Source organism: Acipenser ruthenus, chromosome 4 (assembly GCF_902713425.1).
Source record: "Acipenser ruthenus chromosome 4, fAciRut3.2 maternal haplotype, whole genome shotgun sequence".
Taxonomy (NCBI): Eukaryota; Metazoa; Chordata; class Actinopteri; order Acipenseriformes; family Acipenseridae; genus Acipenser; species Acipenser ruthenus.
The window spans coordinates 19,070,087-19,096,542 of NC_081192.1; the positions used below are offsets into that span (position 1 = coordinate 19,070,087).

At 39.6% G+C, this 26,456-nt stretch overlaps 1 protein-coding gene across 2 annotated transcripts; it reads left to right on the forward strand.

The window, feature by feature from the left end:
* The first annotated feature begins 22 nt into the window (after positions 1–22).
* On the forward strand, positions 23–26,020 carry LOC117399961 (FAST kinase domain-containing protein 3, mitochondrial-like). Of its 2 annotated transcripts, none has more exons than XM_033999424.3 (10): positions 23–167; positions 5,928–6,660; positions 17,064–17,534; positions 17,708–17,856; positions 18,790–19,006; positions 19,126–19,285; positions 20,060–20,151; positions 23,264–23,963; positions 24,590–24,704; positions 24,894–26,020. In XM_033999424.3, exons 2-10 carry the CDS (start codon positions 5,973–5,975, stop codon positions 24,978–24,980), a joined length of 2,679 nt encoding a protein of 892 aa, XP_033855315.3. In that variant the 5' UTR covers positions 23–167; positions 5,928–5,972; the 3' UTR covers positions 24,981–26,020. The 2 variants fall into 2 exon arrangements, with proteins under 2 accessions (XP_033855315.3, XP_033855314.3); XM_033999423.3 differs by having other exon boundaries at positions 33–590.
* Positions 26,021–26,456: the final 436 nt, after the last annotated feature.

The window sequence follows — 26,456 nt, forward strand, 5'->3', positions numbered from 1 at the left end:
GATTGGTTTATATATACAAAGGGGTGGGGTGAGTCGGTGGCCGATGGTTACCGGGAAAATGGCGGCGACCGGCGCAGTAGCTGTGGATTGAGAACTGGGGAGGGGGGAAACCGATACTGATATCGGGGGTAATGAGGGCACAAAATCACCGGTACCCGATTCTTGCGGTATGTTTTATTGGAAATAGTTTCTACTAACAATTAGTTTGGTATCGGTTAGGAAAGTTAAACATACAAATGTACGGATCTTCCCTGGCAACATATTCTGGGATGCATACGGATTATTATTTTTAATGTACAATCATGTACCATCAGTTTCTGAATCCAGCAGTTTAGCAGAAATTACTTTTTATATGTATTACATTTTTTATTTTTTATTTTCACCAGAGGGGACTTTTTAATATAAATCAATAGAAATAGAAAAGGTGGTATAATATTTATTTATTTATTTATTGATCCAGAAGAGAGCGGATTTTTAAAGTATTCACGTTTTTTAGTTTTTTTGTGGCGTGTGTTCTGCATTGGAAAATGGATTGAAGAAACCCTATTAGTAGTAGTACCTACCCACTCAGTCAGCTTGCAGACAAACATGTAAGTGAACTAAGAACATTCATTTCTGTATAAACTCCAACTGTATAATCTGTCATATAACTTAGACAACATAACACGCAGCTTGAGTTTTGTAGACATGTTGTTGGGAACTAAAAAAACATACTAAGAATTTGATCAGTGTTGAAAACCTTGAAAAATGTCACTTGCAACCAACAGTGTTTTGCATATCAACAAGCAGCTGACTGGTATACAAGAAGCTGACTTGTACTATTGCACGCTGCTTTTGTCTTTTTTTAATCAAACTGTATGGTGTGTGAAATTAGCAAATTATACTTTATTTTATTTTTATTTTATCTCCACAACCACTGTACTAAGCCTTGGCATTTTATGCCAGTGGCTTCATTTTTTGGGGGGAGAAACCGTGTTACAAGGTAGTTATGCACCCTAGAGGCCCATGCAGGTGTGGGGGGTGCTAGACAATATTTTCTAAATGTATTGAATATTATTTTGCTCGTTTACTCGGGAATCCGAAAAACGGCAATCGCTGTGTTGCTTGCCCTTCCCGATTGACGCGTATAGTGAAATGTTTACATAAGTAATGCGGAATCCTTTTTTCAAGCCGAGAACTACGTCCTAGACTGCTGATGGTGTGCAGTTGTAGTGCTCATAGGTCCCATATACGGTGAATTTCTGTGAAAAGTAGGCGGGCACCAAATGTAATATTCTATTTTGTACACATGACCAGTACCACCTGAAGTGGCTTGTCTGGATTTATGAAATACCACGTTTTACTGTTGCTAAATCCCACTGCTGTCACCGTGTCCCTGGGGAGATTAAACCACAGATGCATGAAAAATAAAATACATACATTTAAATTTGCTGATGGATTGCCTGCAATTTTAAAACTAATTAAACACAGCGTTATGAACTCTTCCTGTGCTGTAGAAGTTTGAACTATCTCAGGGTTTTTTTTTTTAGTCTTTATCAGGCAAACCATAGAAAGAAAAAATGTCCAGCCAAGCTGCAATGAAAATCATGTCTTCTTTCCATTACTACAGTATGAACTGAAACAACCAACATAGTTTAAGAATCCGCACCTTGTCAGCTGTTGACATGAGAGCTTCACCACATTCAAATAGTGAATCTGGTGTGAGAGTAAAGCTCATCGCACAACGTGTTGTACGCAGTTTTGTAGGTGGGTTGACTGACTAGGGGAATAAGTCAGGTGACTTGCCCACATGCTGTTGATGTGTTTGACAGCTCCCACAGTTGTGGGAGTGTTCCGTCTGCAGACAATTTTCTGGCTTAAAAATATTTTGGGAACTTTGAAAAATTCGTTTGTGTTTGGAATATGTACTATAGCAATGCTGGCGGCCGTTGGCGAGCCGAGAGCTGATTTCGTAAGCAAAAACGAAACGTTGTTTTCAGCTTCTTGCAATTTACCGTGAAAATATGCATTTTATTTGCCAGTATTACACTATAAAGTCATACTTTTATCAGAGCCGGGCATTTGGTTACTATGGCAACGGGGTCAATCAAATACCGACTTCATGATTGGTATTCGAGTTATACTTGTCTGTACATTGACGTAGCGAGTCAGTGTCATATATGATGTTACAATTTACTAATAATTTGAAGGTATCTGTGGTTTTAAAGCTTAATAATTATTTCTACGTAGTATTAGAAATGTAAAGAAAAATACAAACACTGTCATTTAAGCGTTGCCGTGTATACAAGTTATTCATTTTAAAGGAAGCAAAATACGGAAATTGCACGTTCCTTCAATAGTATGTCAACATAATTTTAAAAGGTTTACAAAACTTGACAATGTCGCTGAATTTGTCACGCAAAGTTGTTTTTACAGCCAACACATTTATAGAACATTGATACATTTTTAAAGATTGTTTCAATAGCGACTCGAGTTTCAATGTTAGAATGCCGTTTGACCTTTGACGCAGGTCCAAAGTTAGCTCAGAGATTTAGTCTATTTAATACAATATAAATAAGTAGAATATCATCGGTTAGCTGTACCTGAGAAAATGCAGTGAAAATGAGCAGCCATATTTAGCTGGAAACGAGGTATTACAATGCTAAGAAACAAGCAATACAGCTTTTTTTTTTCTTAGTTTCTGTTTGCACTTTGTAAAATGAAACGGTTTGTGCAATTTTGCTTTGTGTTTGTAGTGTATAGGCTATGTGCAACTGCTGTTAAAATATAAACTAAAAATGTTTGTCTTGCTTCACTCGGCACCATACATTTTCACAATACATTTGGCTACTTTTGCTCTGCTCCCACCCCTCCTCCCAGAATGATCAAATGAGTGATTACATGTTAAGGGCATTTTCTTGTCTTCTGTGAACCCAGTAACTGCTCCTAGGCAGGCACCAGGCCATTAACGTTTCAACACCTGTACAAATGATTTCTCCACACAATTGCAAGCTGTAATGAATAGCTTGCGTTGTATTAGTTAGTTATCCATAAGCAGCATCCAAAAAGGTAAAACGTGCTCACATCATGAACCAGCAAGACTAGGGCAACTGAATACAAACAGGCCACTGTCAAGTGACTTCCCCCAAGGTCATTGTGAATCGGAGGCATTCAAACCAGGGGTTTCTTGCTTAAGTACTTTGTTTTTAATTTTGAAAAGGAAGGAAAATAAGTTAAACATCCAGGAACTATCCACATATGGCCCTACAAACCATTCACTTTTTAGAACAACTCTATATCATCATGCTATGTCATTCAGACCACAAATAAAAAGTTTTTAGTCCAATGGCAAAATCTGCAAACCAAATGTTTTTGAAAAGAGATTGCACTATGGAAGAATAAATGAACTCGTTGTCAAATGATGGTTTACATAGCACAGGGCTTGAATTTCAGCGCGGGATTGCGGGAATCGCACATTTTCCAAGTTGCTTCCGGATATCTGCCACTTTCAGTGCGGGAAAGTCCCGCAGAGATATTTTAAGACATCAAGCTACTGTATTTTTCACCCAATTTAGAATGCCTGAAACACTACAACAATCTCTAAGGAAGTGGGTGTCAGTGACGAAAGCAATATGAGCCGCATTCTGAGTAGTTCTGGTTAAAATAAATAAATAGTGCTGGATACTTTATTCTCTCATACGTGATTCTCGGCCTCTATCTTTAAGGATACTGTAGTAAGTAAACAGTTTTGAAAAAAAACAAAACAATGTTAAGTCTATGTAGGTGTTGTTTTGCAAGCGGTGACTTTCACTTTAACTCTTAAAACTCAGCCCCATTCATTTTGGGGCGCCAGTGCACCGAAGGTTACGCACATATTACTCAGGCACCGTAAAAGCCACCTACTCAGGGCTTGTTTAAAAGTACAAACTCGGGGCTTTCCAAAGACGTATTCAGTGTGTGGATGCGGCACTCCAGCCGGAACTACGATCGCCTGAAGTTAAGCCCCTCATCATGTGACAGAGTTCACAGCTTAGGTTTCGTTTTGAGCCTGTTGCTCCGTAGCAGCTAGACACAAAGGGACGGTATCGTTTGAAATTATTATTTATTTCTTAGCAGACTCAGCTCCCCACCCCATGTTCATTTCACATTGAGCTTCAATGCTGCAGTGTTTTTTTTTTTTTGTTTTTTTTTTGAGCCATCTATGATTACAATATATATAGCAGTGACCAAACATGATTATTTTGGGAAAAATGTGGCCTTTCATTTGATATGTTACATGCATGCAATACAAACTATCCAGTAGTTAAACATACATAAATGGAAACAGTGAAAAACAGGCAGAAATAGGGCTGAGGGTAAAAAAAAAAAGAAATGCAGTGCTGGTTAAAAAGAAAAGCACCTTTCTCTTCTGCTGCAGCAAAAACTTCATCAGGCAAAGGCAAAAGCAATGGAGAGTGCTCTGTCTCACAGTGATGAACAACTCTTAGGTCTCCTGAAAACAGCTTATTTTAAAGCAACACCACTGTGAATGATGATGCAGTAATATATATATATATATATATATATATATATATATATATATATATCAAGTCAATTTACTGACCGGTTTCAAGCTTAAATATCTCAAGTAGGGGTGTTCATGTTTAGGGTTTACATAGAAGTGTAGTGTTAGTCATTGTATTTCTTATTCAATATTTCTTGAGTGTCTTTTCCATAAAAATACATGCTGTAAACATGTACAGTAGTCAACATACACACAAATACATGTGATTTTAAGATATACAGGGCTCTAAACAGCCCAAAATGAAGGATCATTCTGCTTACACTTAGGTAACCATTATTTACCAAGTAATTGAAGTAAGGTAAAACTATTTTTCAATTAGAATATTGGATGTTGAACATTTTGTGACATGAAATGCCACATACTGTTCCTATTTGTACATTCTATCCCCCTATTTAAAATAAGTGGTTGAATTATAAATTGAACACAATTAAAATGAAATACTTAGTTTTTTATTTGGGTCGAAAAACAAAAAACAATGCGTGGGAGAAAAAGCCCTGCTACACAGGACCTTGAAATAACTGTAACTGTACACAGTGTCCTGGCTATATCTGTCTGGGCTGGTGAAGCTAAAAAGGGAATTCCCTTTTCTGTACTGTATACAACACTCTGTTCTGAAATGTAATTAAGTGTTGGTGTCCTTGTCCAGCCTTAAAGGTTTATACCCTCAAAAATGTAAGTTTGTCCATTTTTTTTGGTAATTCTTTTGTTACATTTTATTTATGATTTTTATATAGTGATGGTGAACATTATAAAGTGTTGCTTTTGCCATGCATCTAACATTTTGATGGTTTGCTCAATGTAACAATAGTTAGAATGGATACTAAAGGAATATTTGGCCAAGGAAGACTTTTTTGAAAAAAACAATGTAGGTTTTTTGTAGCTACAGTAATACTTGACAGAAGCAGCTGCAGCATGATACAATATTTCGTACTGCAACAGGAAAGTAAATGACTTGCTTTGGGGTTACAATTTGTATCCCATGTTCTAAGGACTGTCTGCAGTTTTTGTTTTGTAAATCCTTATTTTTAATCTTGTTGTTGGTAGGTAGTTCAAAGTAAAATAAAAAAATCGCTTGATTTACCGCTCGACAGGGATAGATAAATTTAACCACTGCCTCCTGCTTTTCAATTCAGGCTGAATTACATGTTAATCAGTGCTATAATTATTGCCCCAAGTTTTAAAGTGAATTTTATCACGCTGTTAGTTGCAGTTGAGATCAGACAAATAAGCTTTTGGACTGACTTGTCAAGCTGACGCATTAAAAGACATGTTTCAATCTGTCCGGTCATAAACCAGCTAGCTTGATGCTGTGGTAGGCAGGACGATGTGTCAAGATTAATCTAAGGATGTTTTTCAAGCCCCTTTATTTTTCTTTAATTTCCAGGTTTAGTGTGCTGTCCTCAGCCCCTTCTGGCTACCTCTCTACACCATGCTCCGGCTACCCTGCTGGCTTGGTCCACTAACACGTGGGGCGGCCAGCTTTCGCTTTGCAGAGGAACTGCACAGCCGGCCAGGCAGCAACACCAACACATTCCCTCTGGTTGTGGCCACCGGCATCCTCACCCATCCCGCAATGATGTATGCCACTCGCTTCTACAGCAGTGGTGGCGGTAAGCCAGGCAGGAAGGCTGGCATTGGGAGAGGAGGGCTTCCAGTGCTGGACAACCACCACCTCCCTCAGTCTCATCCACACCCGCAAAACCAGCCCCATGTCAACCAGGGGAGGCCAGAAGGGCACCACAGCCACTACCACCACCGCAGCAAGAAGACGACCTGGAATTTTATCCACGAGAAGATGAGCTATGACACCTTCTTCACCATGAAGCGCCTGATAGACCGGTCCCGCACTGTGGATGAAGTGCTGCGCTGGATCACCCAAAACCCAGGAAAGATCTCCTACAACCACTACCCCATCGCCCTGCAGAAGATTGGGCAGCTCCTGCAGCAGCAGGGGGGAGGGGCTGGGGGCTCAGCAATGGCAGCTGCTGAGGGGGAGAGCCACTATCAGATCTCAGAGCAGCATGACTTCCAGACGCTGTGTGACGCTATTGTCAGTGACTGTGCCAAGTTTGACAACTTCAGCATCGTCAACTGCCTCTACGCAGTAGCAGCTCTGGGTGAGTGGATTGTGGTGGTTGTACATTTTTCCTGAAGAGCTGTTTTTACACTGTGCTTACAAGATAAAATTATTGGCACCCTGACAAAATTATTGGCACCCTACACTTAATATAATTCAAGAAAACATGATAAATACAAGCATTTCGTGAACATTGATGTAGGGTAAAACTATTTTTCAGTTTGAATATTGGATGTTGACATTAGATTTGTAACGATAACAATAATAATCAAATTATTTATTGATTGGGACCCCACGATAACAAATAGATAATATATTAATGAAATTGAATATTTCATGAAATTAAAAACGTGTCTTGTATATATTAATTTACTATCAAGAACGAAGTCTGTGTTGTTGCTTCTAAAAGTTACTGAGAATATGCGTCTGTGAACAAATACAGGATGATGATGCAGAGATCAAGAGTAACCAACCTGCTTTGTTAATGTATTTTATACATATTATTTTGTTTTAAATCAGTCCCAACTGTAGCCGTCTGTTCTGAGAGAACCTAATAATATTTAACATTACTACGTTGTCACGTGTCGCTGTTTCAGAAAAAAAGAAAAAAACTTGTTTTCATTTTGAAGCAATGCACTATCAGCAGCCTTTTTCGTGTTTGATTGCTGTCTGAGTCTAAATGCCGCTGGATCGTAGCTCGACGTATGTGATTCAATGAAACATTGCAGGTTGTACAAAATAGTTTGCCACCAGTAGAATGCAAAATTATTGTAAGCGATCTGCTGCAGTAATTATTGTCGATTTTTTAAAAATTCATTTTGGACACTCGCAAAATGTTCACTCATTTAACAATATCAGTTGAGATCTCCTAGGATACTAAACCCGCCCCGGATGCCCACATCTACCAATCAGTGAGGAGAGCCCAGAGTGGTTATTGGCAGCTGTTAAGTGTCAATTAATAAATCATGTCCAGTTTTCTTTTTGAAATTGAAACAAGCTTATAATCACATCAGGAACCTGGAGCGATACACGTAACTTTATTGTAATTTTTCCAAACAGTACAATTTAGTTGACTGAAGATAAATACAGTGGCTATGCCAAGTCATGTAAAGTTTTGATTAAAATATGACGGCAAAAAGTGAAATGCATCTCTGCAGCCGTGGCACACTGGAAGGGACTGCTGCTTTCACTAGCAGAAGCTGGGACACGTAATTCAGAAATTGTAACCCAACAGCAAATTTAAAAAAAATAAATAAAAATGTCCATGTGAATAGGTCATAATGTTAATGTAGTTTTCAAACCTTGTTTTTTTTCTCCTTTGGACAGTGGGGTTGATTCACCCCCCCCCCCCCCCCCTTAATTTATTGATATGTTTACAATAGAAATTTGTCAGATTTTACACAAAACAAGGCAAAGGCTAGTGATGGCAAGAATATGAAAATTGGAGCGTGCTATATTGAAATGCCAATGTATTTATCAAACGTGTCTTAAAACATCAGGATTTGTTTGAATTGTAAGAGAGGACTTATTGTTCCTTTAAGCTGTTACTGTGAGGGATTTTTTTTTTTTTTAAGCATTTTAACTCGATAATTGTTAGAATTTGCGCGATAATCAATGTCAACGTCAGGGTTCCATTTACCATACTAGTTGACATAGCCACACAGTGTTCCTATTTGTACATTCTATCCCCTTATTTAAAATAAGTGCTTGAATTATAAATTGAATAAAATTAAAATTAAATGCTTTGTTTTTTATTTGGGTTGAAAAACGAAAAAGCCCTGCTACACAGGACCTTGAAATAACTGTAACTGTACACAGTGTCCTGGCTATATCTGTCTGGGTTGGTGAAGCTAAAAAGGGAATTAGCCACTAATTTAATATGACAAAGAATAATATACACAGTTTCTGGTAGTTTTAACAAACAATTTATAAAAAACCAAAAAAAAACAAAAGCAATTTCAGATATTTGTTCATGACAAAAGTATTGGCACCTGTTATTATTATTATTATTATTATTATTTATTTCTTAGCAGACGCCCTTATCCAGGGTGACTTACAATCGTAAGCAAATACATTTCAAGTGTTACAATACAAGTAATAAAATAAGAGCAAGAAATACAATAACTTTTGTTCAAGCAAAGTACAAGTGTGACAAACCACAATTCAATAATACAGCAGATAATAGTGATAGTTACATCAGGATATGATTAAATAGTGATAGTTACATCAGGATGTGATTAAATACAAAGTACTACAGGTTAAACACTTGGCAGATTACAGTATTCTGAAGTACAGGATTAAATGCAGTAAAATAGGGGGCAGATAAGAGCAAAATAAAGCACATTTACATGAAGGGTGATAGTGTCCCAGGATACAAACAGAGGAGTTCTACAGGTGCTCTTTGAAGAGGTGAGTCTTGAGGAGGCGCCGGAATGTGGTCAGGGACTGGGCAGTCCTGACATCTGTAGGAAGGTCATTCCACCACTGCGGAGCAAGGGTGGAGAAGGAGCGGGCTCTGGAGGCAGGGGAGCGTAGCGGAGGTAGAGCTAGTCTTCTAGTGCAGGCGGAGGTCGAGAGAGGTCGAGTGGGGGTGTAGGGAGAGATGAGGGTCTGGAGGTAGCTGGGTGCAGTCTGGTCAAGGCATCTGTAGGCTAGTACAAGTCTTGAACTGGATGCGAGCGGTGATCGGGAGCCAGTGGAGCGAGCGGAGTAGTGGAGTAGCGTGGGCGAAGCGAGGCAGAGAGAACACCAGGCGGGTAGCAGAGTTCTGGATGAGCTGGAGCGGACGGGTGGCGGACGCAGGGAGGCCAGCCAGGAGGGAGTTGCAGTAGTCTAGGCGGGAGAGTACCAGGGCCTGGACCAGGAGCTGGGTAGCACCTGTATGTTAATTGTGTAAAAATGTAATATAACTAATTTTAAAAAATGTATTAATTGATTGAAAACTATTGCATAGTAACTAAGCTGCATTATAAAGCCAATATCCAGAAAAAGAGGAAATTGTTTGCAACATCTGTTGAAGATTCTTTTTGGCAACACAGCAGATGATGGTCAAGACAAAGGAGTTGGATTGAGAAAAGTACTCGTAGCAAACTACAACAAAGGAAATGGCTACAGAACAGTATCAAAGCTATAGTTTGCAGAAGTATTCACCCCCTGCAAAATTTTCACATTTTGTTGGCACCTGAGCGTACTCCACAACGCTTTCAAATTAGACTTTACATGTAGAATTTACACAAACTACTCCACATTGATAAGTTCAAAAATACATATAGAATATAAGTAAGTAAGATTTACAGAGAAAAACAGAATAATCTCAGTTGCATAAGTATTCAACCCCTTTGCTACTGCAGCCCTAAATCAGCTCAGGTTCAAATGATTAGTGAAATGGTTGCAGCCTGTGTGTACTCAAAGAGAATGGATGGTGCAAAGTACAGGCAAATCCTTTAGGAAAACCTGTTTGAGTCAGCCAAGACTCTGAAACTGGGGAGGAAATTCACATTTCAGCAGGACAATGACCCGAAGCACAAAGCCAAAGCCACACTGGAGTGGTTGAACAAGAAGAGAATTAATGTTCTTGAGTGGCCCAGTCAAAGTCCTGACTTGAATCCAATCGAAAATTTATGGCGAGACTGCAGTCCATCGACGATCCCCAACAAATTTATCAGAACTGGAGCAATTTTCCCATGAAGAATGGGCAACAATTTCACCATCCTACTTTGCAAAGCTAGTACAGACCTATCCAAAAAGACTTTAAAAGGCAGTAATTGCTGCAAAAGGTGCTTCTACCAAGTACTGACTTAAGGGGCTGAATACTTATGAAACCAGTAAATTTCATTTTGTACATTTTCTTTGCGAGTTTTGCTGACATTTAACCTCCTCCTCCTATAACAGTGTTCAGTTTAACCACTACAGCTTTGAATAAAAAAAAGTTTCTTTGAAAAACTGCATACATTATTTGTAATTCAACAAAATGTGACATTATTGGTAGAGGGTGAATACTTCTGCAAACCACTGTGTGTGTGTGTGTGTGTATATATATATATATATATATATATATATATATATATATATAAATAAATAATATATACAAGTGGTTAAAGGTTGCTGTATGTTTGTCCTTACTCTGTTGCCATTTTTATTGCAGTAGGAACATGAATAAAAAGGTGTGGGCGCCAGTTGTCTGATTTAACTAGTTCTGAGGTTTTTAATGGTTCTTTATGCAGAGGATACATTACATCTCTTCCATTATTAGTTTACAGGATGTTATAAAAAACAATACAATTTGCTTTGTTGTCTAGGTTTGAATTTACAGCCATAATTTTAAAACCTCACAGAACTTTATAATTCTGCATGAGCACAAAAGTTTGTATTTTTTATATTATCTTAAGAAAACATACATTTTTCACAAATCCTATGAAAAATAAGGAAGGCTCGTCCCTTGTTAGCACCCCAGTCTCCTTCCTGGGTGGTGGGGTGGGGGGCACACAGTATAATCTTTTTTTTTTTTTTTATGTTCTCAGTGTTTTAGATTCTGCTACGTCACCTGGTAGGCTATTCTATGCATTTATAACTCTTCCTACCGTCTGTTCTAAAGTTACTTTTACTCAGCTGTCGTTTATGCCCTCTTGTTCTGCTCTCTGCTGACTTAGAAGAAGTGTCTTGGGTTAATTTTATCTGTTCCATTTATGATTTTATTGACTTCTATCATGTTCCCTCTTTATTTTTTGCAGGCTGAAGAGATTTAATTATTTTAAGCTTTCCTCGTAGCTCGTGTCATGAAGTCCTGGGATCAGCCTAGCTGCCCTTGTCTGTACCTTCTTGAGTGCAGTGATGTATTTTTTGTAGTGAGGTGACCAAAACTGCACACAGTATTCTAGATGGGGTCTAACAAGGGCATTGTATAATAGTAGCATAACCTCTATAGACTTGTATTCCAAGCTTTTTGCAATATAGCCTAACATTCTGTTTGACTTCTTAAATGCCTCACCACATCGATGAATCCACTGTATCCTGAAGATCTTTTTCAAAGTTCTCGTTCCCTATTTCCACCCCATTTATTTTATACTTGGGCGAAACCATTAAAAGTGGTCCTACACAGCAAAAATTGAAAATCTAGATTTTATCTATGTGTTATACATCATTTGAAAGCTAGAAGTATCTAGTTTGTGAATTTTCAATTTTCAAGATGAACAGGTTAAGTGACAATTGAAAAATACACAAATACCTTGACCTACTGCCAAGGTTGTTTTGATTAATATAATTTCAGCTGACATTTTCAGTGATCATTTGCGACTTCACAATAAAAGCAGGCTGGAAAATGAAGTGTATGACATGTGTTGGCTAATTGGTTACCTGCTTTTTTAAAATATTTTCCTTACTGAAACCAATGCATAAGTAACTGGAAGCCAGTTGTGTAACGTCTGTCAGGTTTTTTTTTCACAAACAGCTAAAGTATGACAGATAGACACTTCCATTTTTAAATGTAAAGCACATTTGTGGCTACCAATGTCTTGATAAATTTGCTTCATTTTGTGTTTGTTCTTAGTACTTTATTTTGCTGTGATGGACATTACATTGCAAGTTGTAACATCAGCCACATTGGGAACAAAGACTAAAGCATTTTCTGTGATAGTGCAGCATCACAATTTAAGCAAAAATGTTATTTTGCAAACATAATGTTAATCAAGGATGAGTGCGGCCTTGAACACCGGGGCTGGAACTTTCTGCAAGCAGTCACGAAAATACCCGGTTTGATGGGGTTGGGAGCTGTGTTAAGAACAGAGTATGGACTGCAGTTTTGGCAAAGAAAGCTATGGTGAATAGTGCCAAAGCATTGCAGAGTGTGCTAAACAAGTGATAGATAACATAAATGTCATTTTTATTCCAGCATCAGACATCGAGTCAACAAAACAGAGGCTAGATCAGGCTTGGAAAAGGGGTACTCAAAGTCCACCAAATGACAACTTTGGCTCCTGCCAAAATTAACGTCATGATTCATGTCCATTTGCTTGGAACAATATTTGATTTGTTTAGTGGTGTTGAAAGTGCTCCACTTTCAGAACCAGTAACTCAAAAGTTTCCGGTTATAGCACCAGGAGTATTTGTGGTGACTTGAGTGCCAAGCACTTGAGCTTTATTGTCCAAATTACCGATGCATAAAAGGCAAAACCTTGTAAAGCTTGAGATTTGTGTACACTGAAGAGAGTCAGGATTAGCACAATGGGCATAGTGCATGTGCTATCAGTTCCAGAGATTAACAAGTACTAGGGTTATATCTTTGGAGAACCAATCTCTGAAGTAATGTAAACCTGCAATATAATGGCTGTGATTCAAACTGCTAATATCCTTGAAAAAGACCAAAAAGACCTGTAGTCTTTTTGGAAGGTTATGTTAATTTGAATTATAGTCAATAATTTTGAAATGCTTACCCATGTTGAATTTTATAGAAAGATCTAGCCTATATGATTTGACTACAGCTTATAGTAAAGGTTTTTGAATGAAACAATGTCTTAGTTCTGTAGGCAAATGTTTTTGGATTTCTGCCATAAGTGTTCTGTTTTAAAGTGGTGTGTGTGTGTTATTTATGTAGAGAGGTAGTTGCTAACCCCTCTCTTATTGGCAAAGTGTAATTGTCAACTTAAAAAGCACTCCTCTTTTATTTTGGTTTAATGCAGCGTCTGTCACAGTCAACTAATTACCACATACCACACAGCTAGCAACAAGCCTCATATGCTGTACAGAAAGGTTCTGGCATAGTTTCTAACCACAGTTTGGAAAACTCCTGAATGTTGTGTGTTTGTTATTATTTTTATTATTATTTGTTTATTTAGCAGACGCCTTTATCCAAGGCGACTTACAGAGACTAGGGTGTGTGAACTATGCATCAACTGCAGAGTCACTTACAACTACTTCTCACCCGAAAGACGGAGCACAAGGAGGTTAAGTGACTTGCTCAGGGTCACACAATGAGTCAGTGGCTGAGGTGGGATTTGAACCGGGGACCTCCTGGTTACAAACCCTTTTCTTTAACCCCCCCCCCCCCCCCCAATCCTGTATCCAGTTGATATCCTGCTCTGTATTCCTGCTCATTTAAATGTCATTTTAAGTCTTTGTCAAAGGCTTTTTGAAAATCAACATAAATTATATCATAAGCATTGCCACCCTCTGCATTAGGTGTAACAGCTTCAAAAAAGTCAAGTAGGTTAGTTAAGCATGACCTTCCTGTTCTGAACCCATGCTAGCTATCCCCTATAATATTGTTGCTGTATAAATAGTCTTCAAGCTTACCTCTTTAATATTGCTTCCATCATTTTGCATGTTAGGGAAGTTAAACTAATAGGTCTAATTACTTGGGTCTGTCTTGTCCCCCTTTATAAATAATGACACATTTGTAAGCTTCCAGTCTTCAGGGACCTCATCTGTTTCTTTCAACCTAGTCATGAAAGTAGTGGTTCTAGTCTGAAACTAGTCATTCTTTGAAAAATGCATACAACCCAGGGTTCCATTTTAAGGGCTGTCTGATGCTGTTTTAAGGTCTGTTTACCCAACACAGTCTAAAATTTGGATGGACAAGTGCTTCATAAATATATTTTAATAACGTCTTGTATAATAAAAACTGACGCTTCCTGTAGGTGTGTGCCGGCATTTATGCAGTGGTAAGCTAAAGATCACAGCGATGCTGGGAACCAGTGAATGCCACTTCTACAGTGTACATACTGTAATAACATACGTCTTCCCAGTCGAGTTGCAGTTTGTCAGCTGAGCGCAGTACTATTCAATGGGATGTAGAAGCTCAACTCTACATCTGAGCAGCAATTTTATTTTTGTCATCATGGAATGAATTGTAATAGTTTTGGTTTTCCTGAAAATCAAGTCCAGTGACATGAATACAAATATTTACTGTCCAAGTTTCGTTGTTTTTTTTTCAAGTGGACGATGTGCAGCACAAACCCTCAGTTAAAACTAGTGATGCACTGACCATTGGATTGGAATCGACGCTGATTATTAATAAAATACAGTAATCTGTAGCCTGCGTTTCAATGTCATTATCACCAATTTATTATTATTGTGAGTACTACAGATAAACTGTGTACTGGGTGTTTTACACATTGAAAAATTTAGATTCCGCATGATATTTAAATTGAATGCGTAAAGAATACGCAGAGCAGTTTTGTTGCACAGCTTGGTTCCCGACGTTTCAATATTCAGTTGCGAATACTGCATGTGGTACCAGGTTGTGTGAAAATTCTGCAGGTTTTAACTTTTTTTGTCTCATTCTTCCCAGACAGGCTTCCATTGAAGCTTGGGTCATCATTGCTTGACTTTCCTTCAATTTCAAATGAGATTTACTGTTCACATGTTCAGCAATACGATTTGACTGTTGAATGATTTCTGGTTTACAAACTTTGCAGTGCAAAATGTCCTCGTCTCCCTTTCCAGACTTCTTTACCATTTTAACGGTATTCACTGCAGAATTCCTCTAGTGATTTTCTTTTGTGACCCATTATTGAAATAAGTGACAAACCCCGTTACTGTGCAGTGCTGTGTTGAGCCGGCCACCACAAACTTAATTGCATTTATGCTCTTCTTCAACTTTGACACCAATGTAGTAAATGCTGCATAAATTACCTGCAGCGCCAGTCTGCTAAAACTGGAGCAGAGCTGTAAATGGGTGCTTTTTCCAGCATTCGTTACAACACATTTATACACATTCAGGTGCTTGAACGTATTAGTTTACCTATTTGTAAATTTAAATTATCAATGGAAATGTATTTTCGTCGGTTTGTGTGCGCAGTGAAATCGATGTTTACTGACATTTACCGATGCAAATCGAATCCTTCCAAGCCTAACAATAGGTAAAATCTGTGATGTGTTCAGTTTAAAGCAACTCAAATTTCAAATGATGGTTTACAGTTTTATTATGAATAATGGAAAACAAATCTGTCATTTATTGATATGAATGTTAGTAATCAGAATCAGCCCCAAAAAACACAATCTGTGCATCCCTAGTAAAACGTGCCTGTCACCTTGAGCTATGCAAGCGATGTGGTTTGCAGTGCTGTTCTGTAGAAACTAACTTTAAGCACTACATAACCCTTCACTTTGACCTGTGACCTAATGTGGCTGCCATTTTGGTCTTCTTGATTGGTACATAGCTGTATTCACTAAGGTTCGTGTTGTGTTGCCCTCTGAAGTAAAGTACACTCTAGTCCCTGGTATCTTAATTGTAATCAACTTGTTGGGGAATTGGAGAAATTGTAGCATTTCAAGAATGACATTTAGTGTATAGTATGTGATTCTTTTTAGTTGTGGTGTAAACCTGAGAACACAACAGGTTGACTTGCCCCAGGCTATCTGGGAATTGATGTACTTCTTGTATGAAGTTCCTGGTGTTTCCTTATTTAAACATCCACTCCCTGTTATTGACACCCCTTTTCACTGTTCCTTCTGCCATGCTTTTAGAATGTTGCCATACCTTTTTGAAACGTGATCTCTTCAGACCTCCAAAGCTAAATATGGCTTGTTAGTTGGGGGGGTTGTACCGGTGTCAGAAACCATTTCAGGTAGTGACTTGCAGGGTTATATTCTATAAATCCTTCACGCTAAATGTATTAAATTATTTTGAACTCTGGCCATATCAATGATCAGACCATATGCTTTTAAATGGGGTAGTTCTAGTTGGTACACAGTTGTATTCTGTGATTCTCTCAATAATATTCCATTAAAGGGGGAGTCCAGTTTAGTGCCACATTTGTTTTTACTCTGGATGATGCAATCATTTTTCAAAACATACGTGCTGTATCCTAGGATACAGTATAGAGCTATGTAAGGAAAAATTGATGAAAAGTGAGATTGGTAGAACTGAGCACCACAGTTTTGTAGATTCCAAAACACACCCTTTTAATTATATCATTTATGACCCCTCCTCACTATACCTGTACGTGGCAAGTCTCCAAGCCTCACACACATTCCTTTGCATCTGTTATCTCTGAGATTCTCCCATCCCCCCCATACTAGCAAGCAGAGCAGAGCAGGGGAACTTCTTCAGAAATGCCCTTAAATGGTCATATTTACTCTCCCTCTAGTCAAATCTGCAATTTATTGAGGCTGACACTGCATTCCAAAATACCCCACCTAAACTCTGTGCTCAATGTCTCTCCATTGAAAGTACCATACATACAATTTTCTAACAATATAAATTTCCTTACAGCTGCTTATTACAATGTGGGAGTCAAAATAAAACAGCATTTTCATCAAAATATTGTTTATTTCCTAAAAAGCAGAACCGACAAAATACAAATGGTAGACAAAAAATCGGGTATATCAATAAAAACCGAGGTTCAGTTAACAACAAAAAAACAAGCAAAAAAAAAAAAATTCAAAAATTTGTAATAAACTGGAAATGTGGAACACCATGTATAACCTCTCTCTCTCCCCCTCCAGGTCTGCCCAGTGACTCCAAGATCGTGCAGGTGCTAGAGGAGGAGTCTCGCAGTCGCCTCTCCCACTTCAACCAGAAGGACATCTCCATGGTGTTCAGCAGCAGCATGAAGCTGCACCCGTCCAGCCAGCACCCGCTGACTGAGTCCTGCCTGTCGGGGCTGGAGAAGAACATCGAGCGGGAGCGCCACCCCCAGACGCTCTTCCTGCTGCTCTCCTATTACCGCCTCAAGTGGCGGGCCCTGCAGGCTGACGGATACACGCCAGAGCAGCTCCTGGCCAAACGCAAGATCCTGCGCTTGGTCAAGCACACGCTGGCCAGTGTTAGCAACGTGCGCGACCATGAGATGGTGCTGCTCGACGAGATGCTGTCTGCCTGCGCCCGCGAGGCCAGCAACAAGTCATTGGAGATCATCTTCAGCTCCCAGCTCTTCTACGAGAACCGCCAAGAGAAGTTCATCAGCAGCCTCGCAGGTACCTTATTAATAAATGTCTGTGTCTCACAATTACTGGGTTGTTCCTTATCACAGTGTAGCACTGACAAGTCATGTATATCAGACCAATGGCAGGTCTAAGATTGAAAAGTCTTGGATAAGTGCAAGGTGCAGTGTTCCTGGTGCCTGAAATTGTTTATGCTTGTGTTTCAGAGGAGCTTCCTAAGAAGGTAGACAGCATCACTCCCTACACGATGGCTCTCATTGCAAAATACATCGCCAGACACCGACTGCGGGAAACCAAACTGCTGGACACCATTGCAGAGTTTGTGGTCAAAAAGGGGGAATATCTCGACAGCAAGGTATAATGCCTCACCAGCGTCATTCTTTTACAGGCCTAATCGCAAATGGCCGAAATATGTAACATATATTCTAATATTATATACTAAATATTTAAGTAGGCAAAGTGGTTGCAGTGTGCAGGTGTAGGGGTGATGCAGTGCTCAAGACAATGACAGACAACAAAGTACTGGTGAAATGGAGGTTTATTTTTGTAATCCAAAGTCTCATGACAAAACAGTAAACAATAATGACAACAGACAATACACAGTGGTTTGTGTATTGCTCTGTTTAATCCAAGGGTTGGTTCCGAAATAATAGTCCCAGTATTTAACACCCACCGTTAACACAAACACGATCACAAGTCCACAGTGAGTGTTATGGTGCTCGTGGTGCAAATACAGTTTAATCGTGACAAGTGCAGTGTTGTCCGGGTTTGGTGCTGGACTTTAGCGACAGCTCCGGATCATGTTAGCCGTCTAATAACAACAAACAAACAAACAAACAGTTTTTAGACAAGACAAAACAAACAAAACACTCGATTACAATCCTTCTGGTTTTAGTGTTAACCATAACAAAGGAACAGATCACCTCGCTATGTCCCCTTATATACCGTCAATCATGACCCCTTGGTTAACGATTGCAATCGCTTCTCCAATCCGCGGCTGCCGACTTCCGCCTAACCCTAGGAATGAATTATCTGGCCATACAGTCCAGGCCACTCTGTTCCCTTTACACAGCGCCCTCACAGGTCGAGAGGGAGATTTATCACCAAGAATCATTCTCAGTCTGTCACAGTAGTCCTGTACCACCAGTAGCTCATGAAGTGCTGTGGGATGCCTCGGCATGAAAGGCGCTATATAAAATAATCCCCTTATAAAAGTGTACTGCAATTCTTTCCTTTTCTAATGTCATATTCAAGCTTCTACGGTCCTCCTTGAACCTCTCCTCTGCAGGTGATCCAGAAGCTGGTGTTCCCGTTCAGCAGGATGAGTTACCGGCCTTCCAACGAGGCGCAGTTCTTCGAGAAGCTGGAGTTGGCGCTGGAGCAGAAAGCCATGAACTCTCCACTCGCCACTGTCAACATCATCATGTCTTTGTTCCAGCTGGGCCACTTCCCCAGGCTCATCCTGCACCGCGTCTTCTCCAGCACCTTCATCAGCAATGTCACCAGTAAGTGCAATGGAGGAGAAAACAATACATAGGGAGAACACTATAAGGAGGGTAACATTTGTGTGTCTGAGCGCTACCACAGTATCTACAACATTGAAGAATGATTTCCTCTCCCGCAGACAGTCCTTACGCTCTAATTGTGCGCCGTTACCTGTCTTTGCTGGACACTGCAGTGGAGCTGGAGTACAGGGACTACACAGGGCCGAGGCTCGAGGAGGTGCACAAGGTGCTCATGTTTGACCATGCACTGACCGCAGACGAGGTCAACCGCAAGTACAGGTCAGTGTGTGGAGAGAGAGAGATGCAATTAATATCACTGCTAAAACTACAACAGGCCAAGTCAAGCTACTCTTAAATGATACGCCATTTGCACACAGCAGTAAAAGCCTCAACGTTCAACATCATCATCTGTTTGATGATGCCATACTAAATGTCACCCCTTGTGTCTACATTACACACCAAGATCACTTCTGATTGACTAGCTGTGTGAAAAGCTGATCTTGTGTTGGTTATAAAGAAACCCAGAAATGGCCACCAAGAGAGCCTCGGAATGCACAGACTAGTGATGCTGCTTTCTTAATACATGAACCTGACATTTAAATGCAGCAATCTAGTAAAGTTACAAGAAGATAAAAACACCATAGTCGCCAAGGTATTAGCGGATTAGAAAAAATCATGTTGTGTAATTTATAAAATTATTTCTTTGTGGTCAAGCATGTACAATACTTTTTTGAGTGTTGCTAGCCTAGTTTGCTGTTTACCATTGGGGTTCAGCAGTTACAAAACTGAAAGAACGTCAAGAATAATCAGAATTCCACAAAGCAGCAGTCATAGTTGGCAATGATTTTGTATCTGTGATGCAACAAACTAAAACACCTGTACATCAGGAGCTGGATTCAACTATTTCTAGCATTTTGTCCCTTGGACAAGAAGGTTTTTTTCAAAAATTGCACACTCCTGTAGTAGCATTTCAGTGCAGATGTTTCTGTTGTGTGTGTGTTGGTGGTCAGTTTCCGGTGCCTGTTTCTAACCCATTTGTTCTCCCTGTTGCAGCTATAAAGGTCTGGTTGCAGAGGCTCTGAGACAGCTGGTTGGGGAGCAGTCTTACAAACAGGACGAGGTGTTGGCTCCTGGATATTACACAGGTAACAACTGCAGTTAATTATTTTACATTTTAATGAAAGGAAATAAATAATGAAATACATTAAAAAATAGGAATGAATACTGTGTATATTGTCTTTAGACTCTTCCAAAAGAACAGAATAGGGAACTTTTTATTTTTTTTTAATTCAGTGTGACGGCTGTTGCTGCTGTGGAGGTCTTTAACCCTTTGCAGACTGTGACAATTCTAACAGTTTGAAATCCGGCTGACGTGACTTGACTTTAGGGCTTGTGTCAGTGTAAATATCCACCGGAAATATTCAGCATTATACTCTCTACAAAGCAGAGTATTCGGGAAAATAATTTTCACTCTATGATGAAGTATATTATTATTATTTATTATTATTTGTTTATTTAGCAGATGCCTTTATCAAAGGCGACTTACAGAGACTAGGGTGTGTGAACTATGCATCAGCTGCAGAGTCACTTACAATTACGTCTCACCCGAAAGACGGAGCACAAGGAGGTTAAGTGACTTGCTCAGGGTCACACAATGAGTCAGTGGGATTTGAACCGGGGACCTCCTGGTTACAAGCCCTTTTCTTTAACCACTGGACCAGACAACCCTACAATGACCCAGTTTGAATGCAAAGAAAAAAATGTTTTAATTCACTCAAATTTCCAAGTTTTCCTTGGAAATGTTCTCATAAGTGTAATTTAGTAATCTAGCTAAAAACTGCAAAATTACCAGTGGTACCACAACCCTGAATTATTTTTTAGTTTGATGGGTGCGCAGGCACTTCAGATTCTTTACTAGAATCATTGAAAACTAGCAAACTTTGCTAATATATTATAAAAAATAATAGACGTATCAATTGTTTATCCTAGTGTAAGCAGAAATATAAAGTTGAAAAACGTATAGCAGCAACTCGTGTTTATGGTAATAGGTGAACGGCATTTATTATGGTTTATTTGTTTAATTTAAGAGAATCTGTAACTTATTTTTGTAATACTGCATAAGCCTTGTTGCTTTTGCTAGGGGGACTTAGTCTAAAAAGTAAAGTTGTTTACCTACTGCATTGACAGGACGTTACTTCCTGCTTTGCTGTTGTTGTCTACACTGGAGAAAGACACACAAGATGGAAATGTAAACAAGGTTGAACTGTTGTTGCATGGGACGGTAGAATTTATTTCGGGTTAAATAAAACCTATTTAATTGATCTAACGATGCATCGGAGTCTTTAATAAATACCCACGCTTACACAAGCTACATATATAAATTTACACAAAATCTCAGACTCACTGCCGGTTGTACATCAGTGGGGTGCTGAGGATTCAAAAGTTCTCTTAAACAGCCCAATACAGTAGATATCCTTTAGAAGTTTTGAAGAGTCACTGTCCTTTGTGATTAAAACCAAAACAACTGTAGTAATGACTGTTGACTGTGTGACACTTGTTTAAAATCTTAAATTCTGTATGTATTCCAGTGAAATTGTGTACTGTTCATTATGAACACCATTACACAACTATGTGTAATTTCCAATACAAAGATGACAATTCTGTGGCAACCTGCATACACGTTCAAGGAGTGTCCATTTCTGCTAAACCAAAAAAAAAAAAAAAAAAAAACCCACTGTAAACATGAATCTCTTCAGTTAAAAATCAACAAAACAAACCCCACGATTGACACTATTTTATGTCCTTTCAATGATCTCATTACTATGCCACACATACATCAAATTTATTATCCAGCATATTAAACACGAGTATGGCTTTTGTCAACAAAATAAATAAAAATAGCTAAAAGGGTTGAAAACAAAGGGTACTGTTAGAAATGTTTGTATACTTGAAAAAGAAAAGTACACAAGAAATACATTGTCTCACTTCAGATGTGTTCATAATCCAATTGTTCTGATTTATCTTTTATAATTCACATGTCAATGGTTTTAGTCACAAAGAACAGTGATCTTTCTTAACTTCTAAAGCAGTGTTTCACAGCCCTGGTCATGGGGACCCCTTGTGTCTGCTGGTTTTTGTTCCAACTGAGCTCTCAGTTACTTAAATGAACACTCAATTAAACTAACAATTTGGTTAATCACATTTTTAAACTATTCTTCAGCTTATAAGAAGTTGGAGATTTCAAGTTCTATTCAGTTTCATACATAACTTTTAAATCTCCATCTCTTTCAAATCATACAACACCTTTGATTAGGCCAATTGTTAGTTTAATTGAGTGTTCAATAAAGAAATTGATTTTGAAAAAAAGTAACAGCAGACACAGGAGGGTCCCCAGGAGTAGGATTGAGAACCACTGATCTAAGGCATATTAGGCTGCTTCAGAGAACTTTTGAATCCTCAGCAACCCACTGACCTGCCCAGTGGTGATGACTACATATGTTGTCTGAAGTGAGCCCGCCTACTGTACCAGTTAAGCAGTGTGTGCTGGAAAGCCTTGTCAGAACATGGGTGAAGTAAGAGCGCAGTGGTGGTCTTACCTGACAATCTCCCGTCTTTTTCGACTTTGTCAGCTCTTACTGTCACTTAAAAGGTATTTTTTTTTGTTTTTAATTTATATATATGTATATATATATATATATACTTGTAGACCCAACTATCTATGTTTAGAGTAGTGCTAATTTGAAAAATGACACACTTGTCATCGTGTTGTAGGCAATTAAATTATTGATCCAATTCAATTGAATTGTAACGGGCCATCTGCAAAGGGTTAAGGCAAAGGAGGATATACATCATATAAGAACATAAAGTTTACAAACGAGAGGAGGACATTCAGCCCATCTTGCTCGTTTGGTTGTTAGTAGCTTATTGATCCCGGAATCTCATCAAGCAGCTTTTTGAAGGATCCCAGTGTGTCAGCTTCAACAACATAACTGGGGAGTTGGTTCCAGACCCTCACAATTCTCTGTGTAAAAAAGTGCCTCCTATTTTCTGTTCTGAATGCCCCTTTATCTAATCTCCATTTGTGACCCCTGGTCCTTGTTGCTTTTTTTCAGGTCGAAAAAGTCCCCTGGGTCGACATTGTCAATACCTTTTAGAATTTTGAATGCTTGAATCAGATCACTGCGTAGTCTTCTTTGTTCAAGACTGAATAGACAGCCAGTTGACTGATCTTCAGTTTTGTTTTTTTCTCTGTTCCAGATTTCCTGCTGTGGATCAACAGCTCTGGTAGCGTGCTGCAGATCAAAGGGAACAGTGGAGCTGTCTCAGGAGCCACTCCGACAGGCCTTTCACTGGGGTCAGGGGCCTCCAAAGCTCCAGATCCCCAATCTGCAGTGTCTGTCCTGACCTCGGACTTCCACAAATTCTCCCCCTTTTCCTCCCCCCTGGAGGACGGACATGAGAAGTGTGGTGAGGAGGACCTGGTTCCTGAGGTAGCCTTCCTCTCACACCACATGCGCCCCCCTCCTCCAGGGGGCACCTTGGGGCAGCGGGGGGGAGCAGAATACAACCCCTATTACCAACTGCCCTCTGATTACTACAGCAGCCTGACCAAGGAGCAGTCTCTGGAGAGCCAGGATAGCTCCACCCTCAGCAGCCCCTCAGACTGCCTGGCACAGGCTGGGGGGCTGGCAGAGTGCTCCCCGTGCCTCTCCTCTACCTCCCTCTTCCAGTTCCCCATCGGGAAGATCCTGGAAGAGGAGGTGGCAGCTGGGCAGGAGCGAGAGCTGCCCAGCTTCTACGAGAGCATGCCATACCCCGATGGAGGGGAAGGGGCTTCAGGAGAGAAGGGGGCCATGGAGATACTGAGCCCGGCCTCCCCTCTGCAGCTCCACAGCCCAGGGGGAAGGCAAGCAGACAAGGAGCGCAGGGCCGTGGAGCAGCAGGACGAGGTCAGGAGGTGAGTGGATTAGTCAGCTAACTGGGACATGAAAAGTACCTTCCAGGCTTCCCCTCTGTTGGCATATGAAGAGAGTGAAATAAACATCTGTCCAACTCCAAATCCTTTTTTGGGGTAAAGGAACCTTTACTGACCCCTGTCATCTTTTCATTGTTTAGTCCCAAAATTGTTTTTAACACTGAATGTTTACAATTAGAGCCGAGTGGCCCACTGCTCTCTTTTTGGCTGTAGTACCCCAGTGATTTCAGAGGAGATATTTAATATAATTCCCAGGTTTCAGTAACATGTGATGGCGCAGTGTATGTTAACCTTTTAAGTTGTGTACAGTAGACTTTTGCTAAACGGAACACCTGTAGTCGGAACTAACCTCTGAAACCAATCCAAACTATGCTATAAAATACATGCTGATGCAGCTGTAGAAACTTACATTTCAGTATCTAGAACATGTCTTAGTATTTGTTTGAATGGCTCTTTTTTCCATGAAGTATGAATATGAAAAACATAAAATAAAGACTAGACATGGTACAAATTATGATCAATACTCTGAACAAATCACTAATCTGAATAGGGTCCTGTCTCTGCTCTTCAGTGCTGGCTCATGCTGCTGCTTTGCTTCCTCCTTCCAGGGTGGTGATGTCAGTGAATGATAAGTGGCACTACTGCCACAATTCTGATGTGCTGGTGGGCTCTCGAGCCATGCGGGACAGACACCTTCAACTGCTGGGCTACGTCCTTCTCCAGGTAACCCTGCCTACCTTTAATTGGGCCTTTATAGCTCAGAGTTATTCATATAGTCCTCTACCATGTAGTCTGTAGCTACTCAAACACACCTCCTTACACACTGCAGGCCAGATTTTTTTATTCTATGATAAATTTATGTTTGATCTCTTCATCATGTTTTCTTTTCTTTGTCTCTCTCTCTCTGTCCAGTTGCCTTACCACGAGCTGGAGAAGCTGAATGGGATTGAGGAGGTAAAGCAGTACTTGCACAAAAAACTCCTGGAGATACCCTTATGACACACAGAGGGCTGAGCGTAGCGGAGAGAGTCCAGCTGCTCACCTCAGTACTACTGCTACTATTACTACTGCTAAAAATGATCGGACAGACTGCTAGGCACAGGGAAGCAATTAGTGTTAGATACCTGAGCATGGGGGAGGGGGAAGAGCAGGATTTTCTTTTCCTGAAGGTGTCTGTGTGGTGGGGGAGGAGTGGCAGGGTCAGAGGGATATTGGTGTAGCACACCCTTTTTCTTTTTTATTTTGAATATTCTGTACCCATTGCAATTGTACCGCACAACGGTTTCTACTTGCAACCTTTTTTTGGGGGGTCTTTACAGCTGTCATTGGTGGAGTGGTCTAAGTTGATTTAAAAAGTATGACTGTTAAATTAGTATCTCAATAATCAGAAATAACTATGTGGGAGATGGACAGGGGGGTATAATGGTTGACTTCTTAACATTATTTTATAACTTGGTGTGACTGCATGGAAAGCAGTGGGGTTGTGAACATGCAAGATCATTTCGTATTGTAGTAATAATAATAATAATTCATGGCCTGAAGAGAACCAACAGTCAGTGATGTACCCAGCAGTGGATAACATAAATGTTTTTTTTTTTTTTTTTCTGCACCCTTTTAAATGTATGATTGAAACCTTATTTTTCTTACTGCCAACTTTTTATTCCATAAACCACGTTCACAGTGGTGCTTGCTGTGTGCGTTAGCTTTGCACTGTAGATGGAGTTTCCTATTTAGTTACTCGTAAACTTGTGGAGGAAGGAATAATTTAATATATGTGTAACCGAAGGGGGGAAGGGGGGGGTCGGTAAGGAGGTTGGGTGGGTGGAGGTGGGTTTGTTTATATATACATAAAAAATTATATATATAAATATAAATATATATAAAATGATAGGCTGTTCTACTTGATTGTTTGAATGAGCAGTTAGGACCCCAGACCGAACTCGAGTCTTGTTGAACTGTTCCGTGTGTCATGAATTGCATGGTGAAGTGCTAGTCCCAGTCAGGGTGTTCCAAAATAAATCCCAGTTTTACATTTGAAATGCTGTCTCTGCCGGGTTGTGTGTGTCTGACTCTGTTTTAATAGCTCACCCAAAACAGAAAATTGTTTCAAAATACGTGATTATTTGAAATTAACTTATTTTTAAATGAAGTGGTTGCACAAATTATATTGTATTGAAACAAAAACTGCATTGAAATTTAGATGGAAGGGGGGCATGGGTGGTAATAGTATTTACTAATTGCTAAAATTTAGAAATAAAAGCCATAACCTATTCTTCTGATCAGAAGTGGGAGTTATTCCCTTTGTTCTAAAAGTCAAAGCCTGTACGTCTAAAGTGTCCATTTTATTCTTTTGCTCTTGTGCATTATCCGATTTTTTGTATTACTAAAAAAGGAAACAATATATGCAGAGTTGTCCAAACGATGAAGAATATTTAAACATGAGAAGCCAGTGTTTGTACCCCCAATTGAATTGAA

Bases quoted from the DNA above. Each gene is read 5' to 3' on its own strand.
- LOC117399961 (XM_033999424.3), top strand. From the start codon at position 5,973: ATGCTCCGGCTACCCTGCTGGCTTGGTCCACTAACACGTGGGGCGGCC. The intron at 6,661-17,063 runs GTGAGTGGATTG...CTCCCCCTCCAG, and splicing joins CTACGCAGTAGCAGCTCTGG to GTCTGCCCAGTGACTCCAAG. The intron at 20,152-23,263 runs GTAACAACTGCA...TCTCTGTTCCAG, and splicing joins GGCTCCTGGATATTACACAG to ATTTCCTGCTGTGGATCAAC.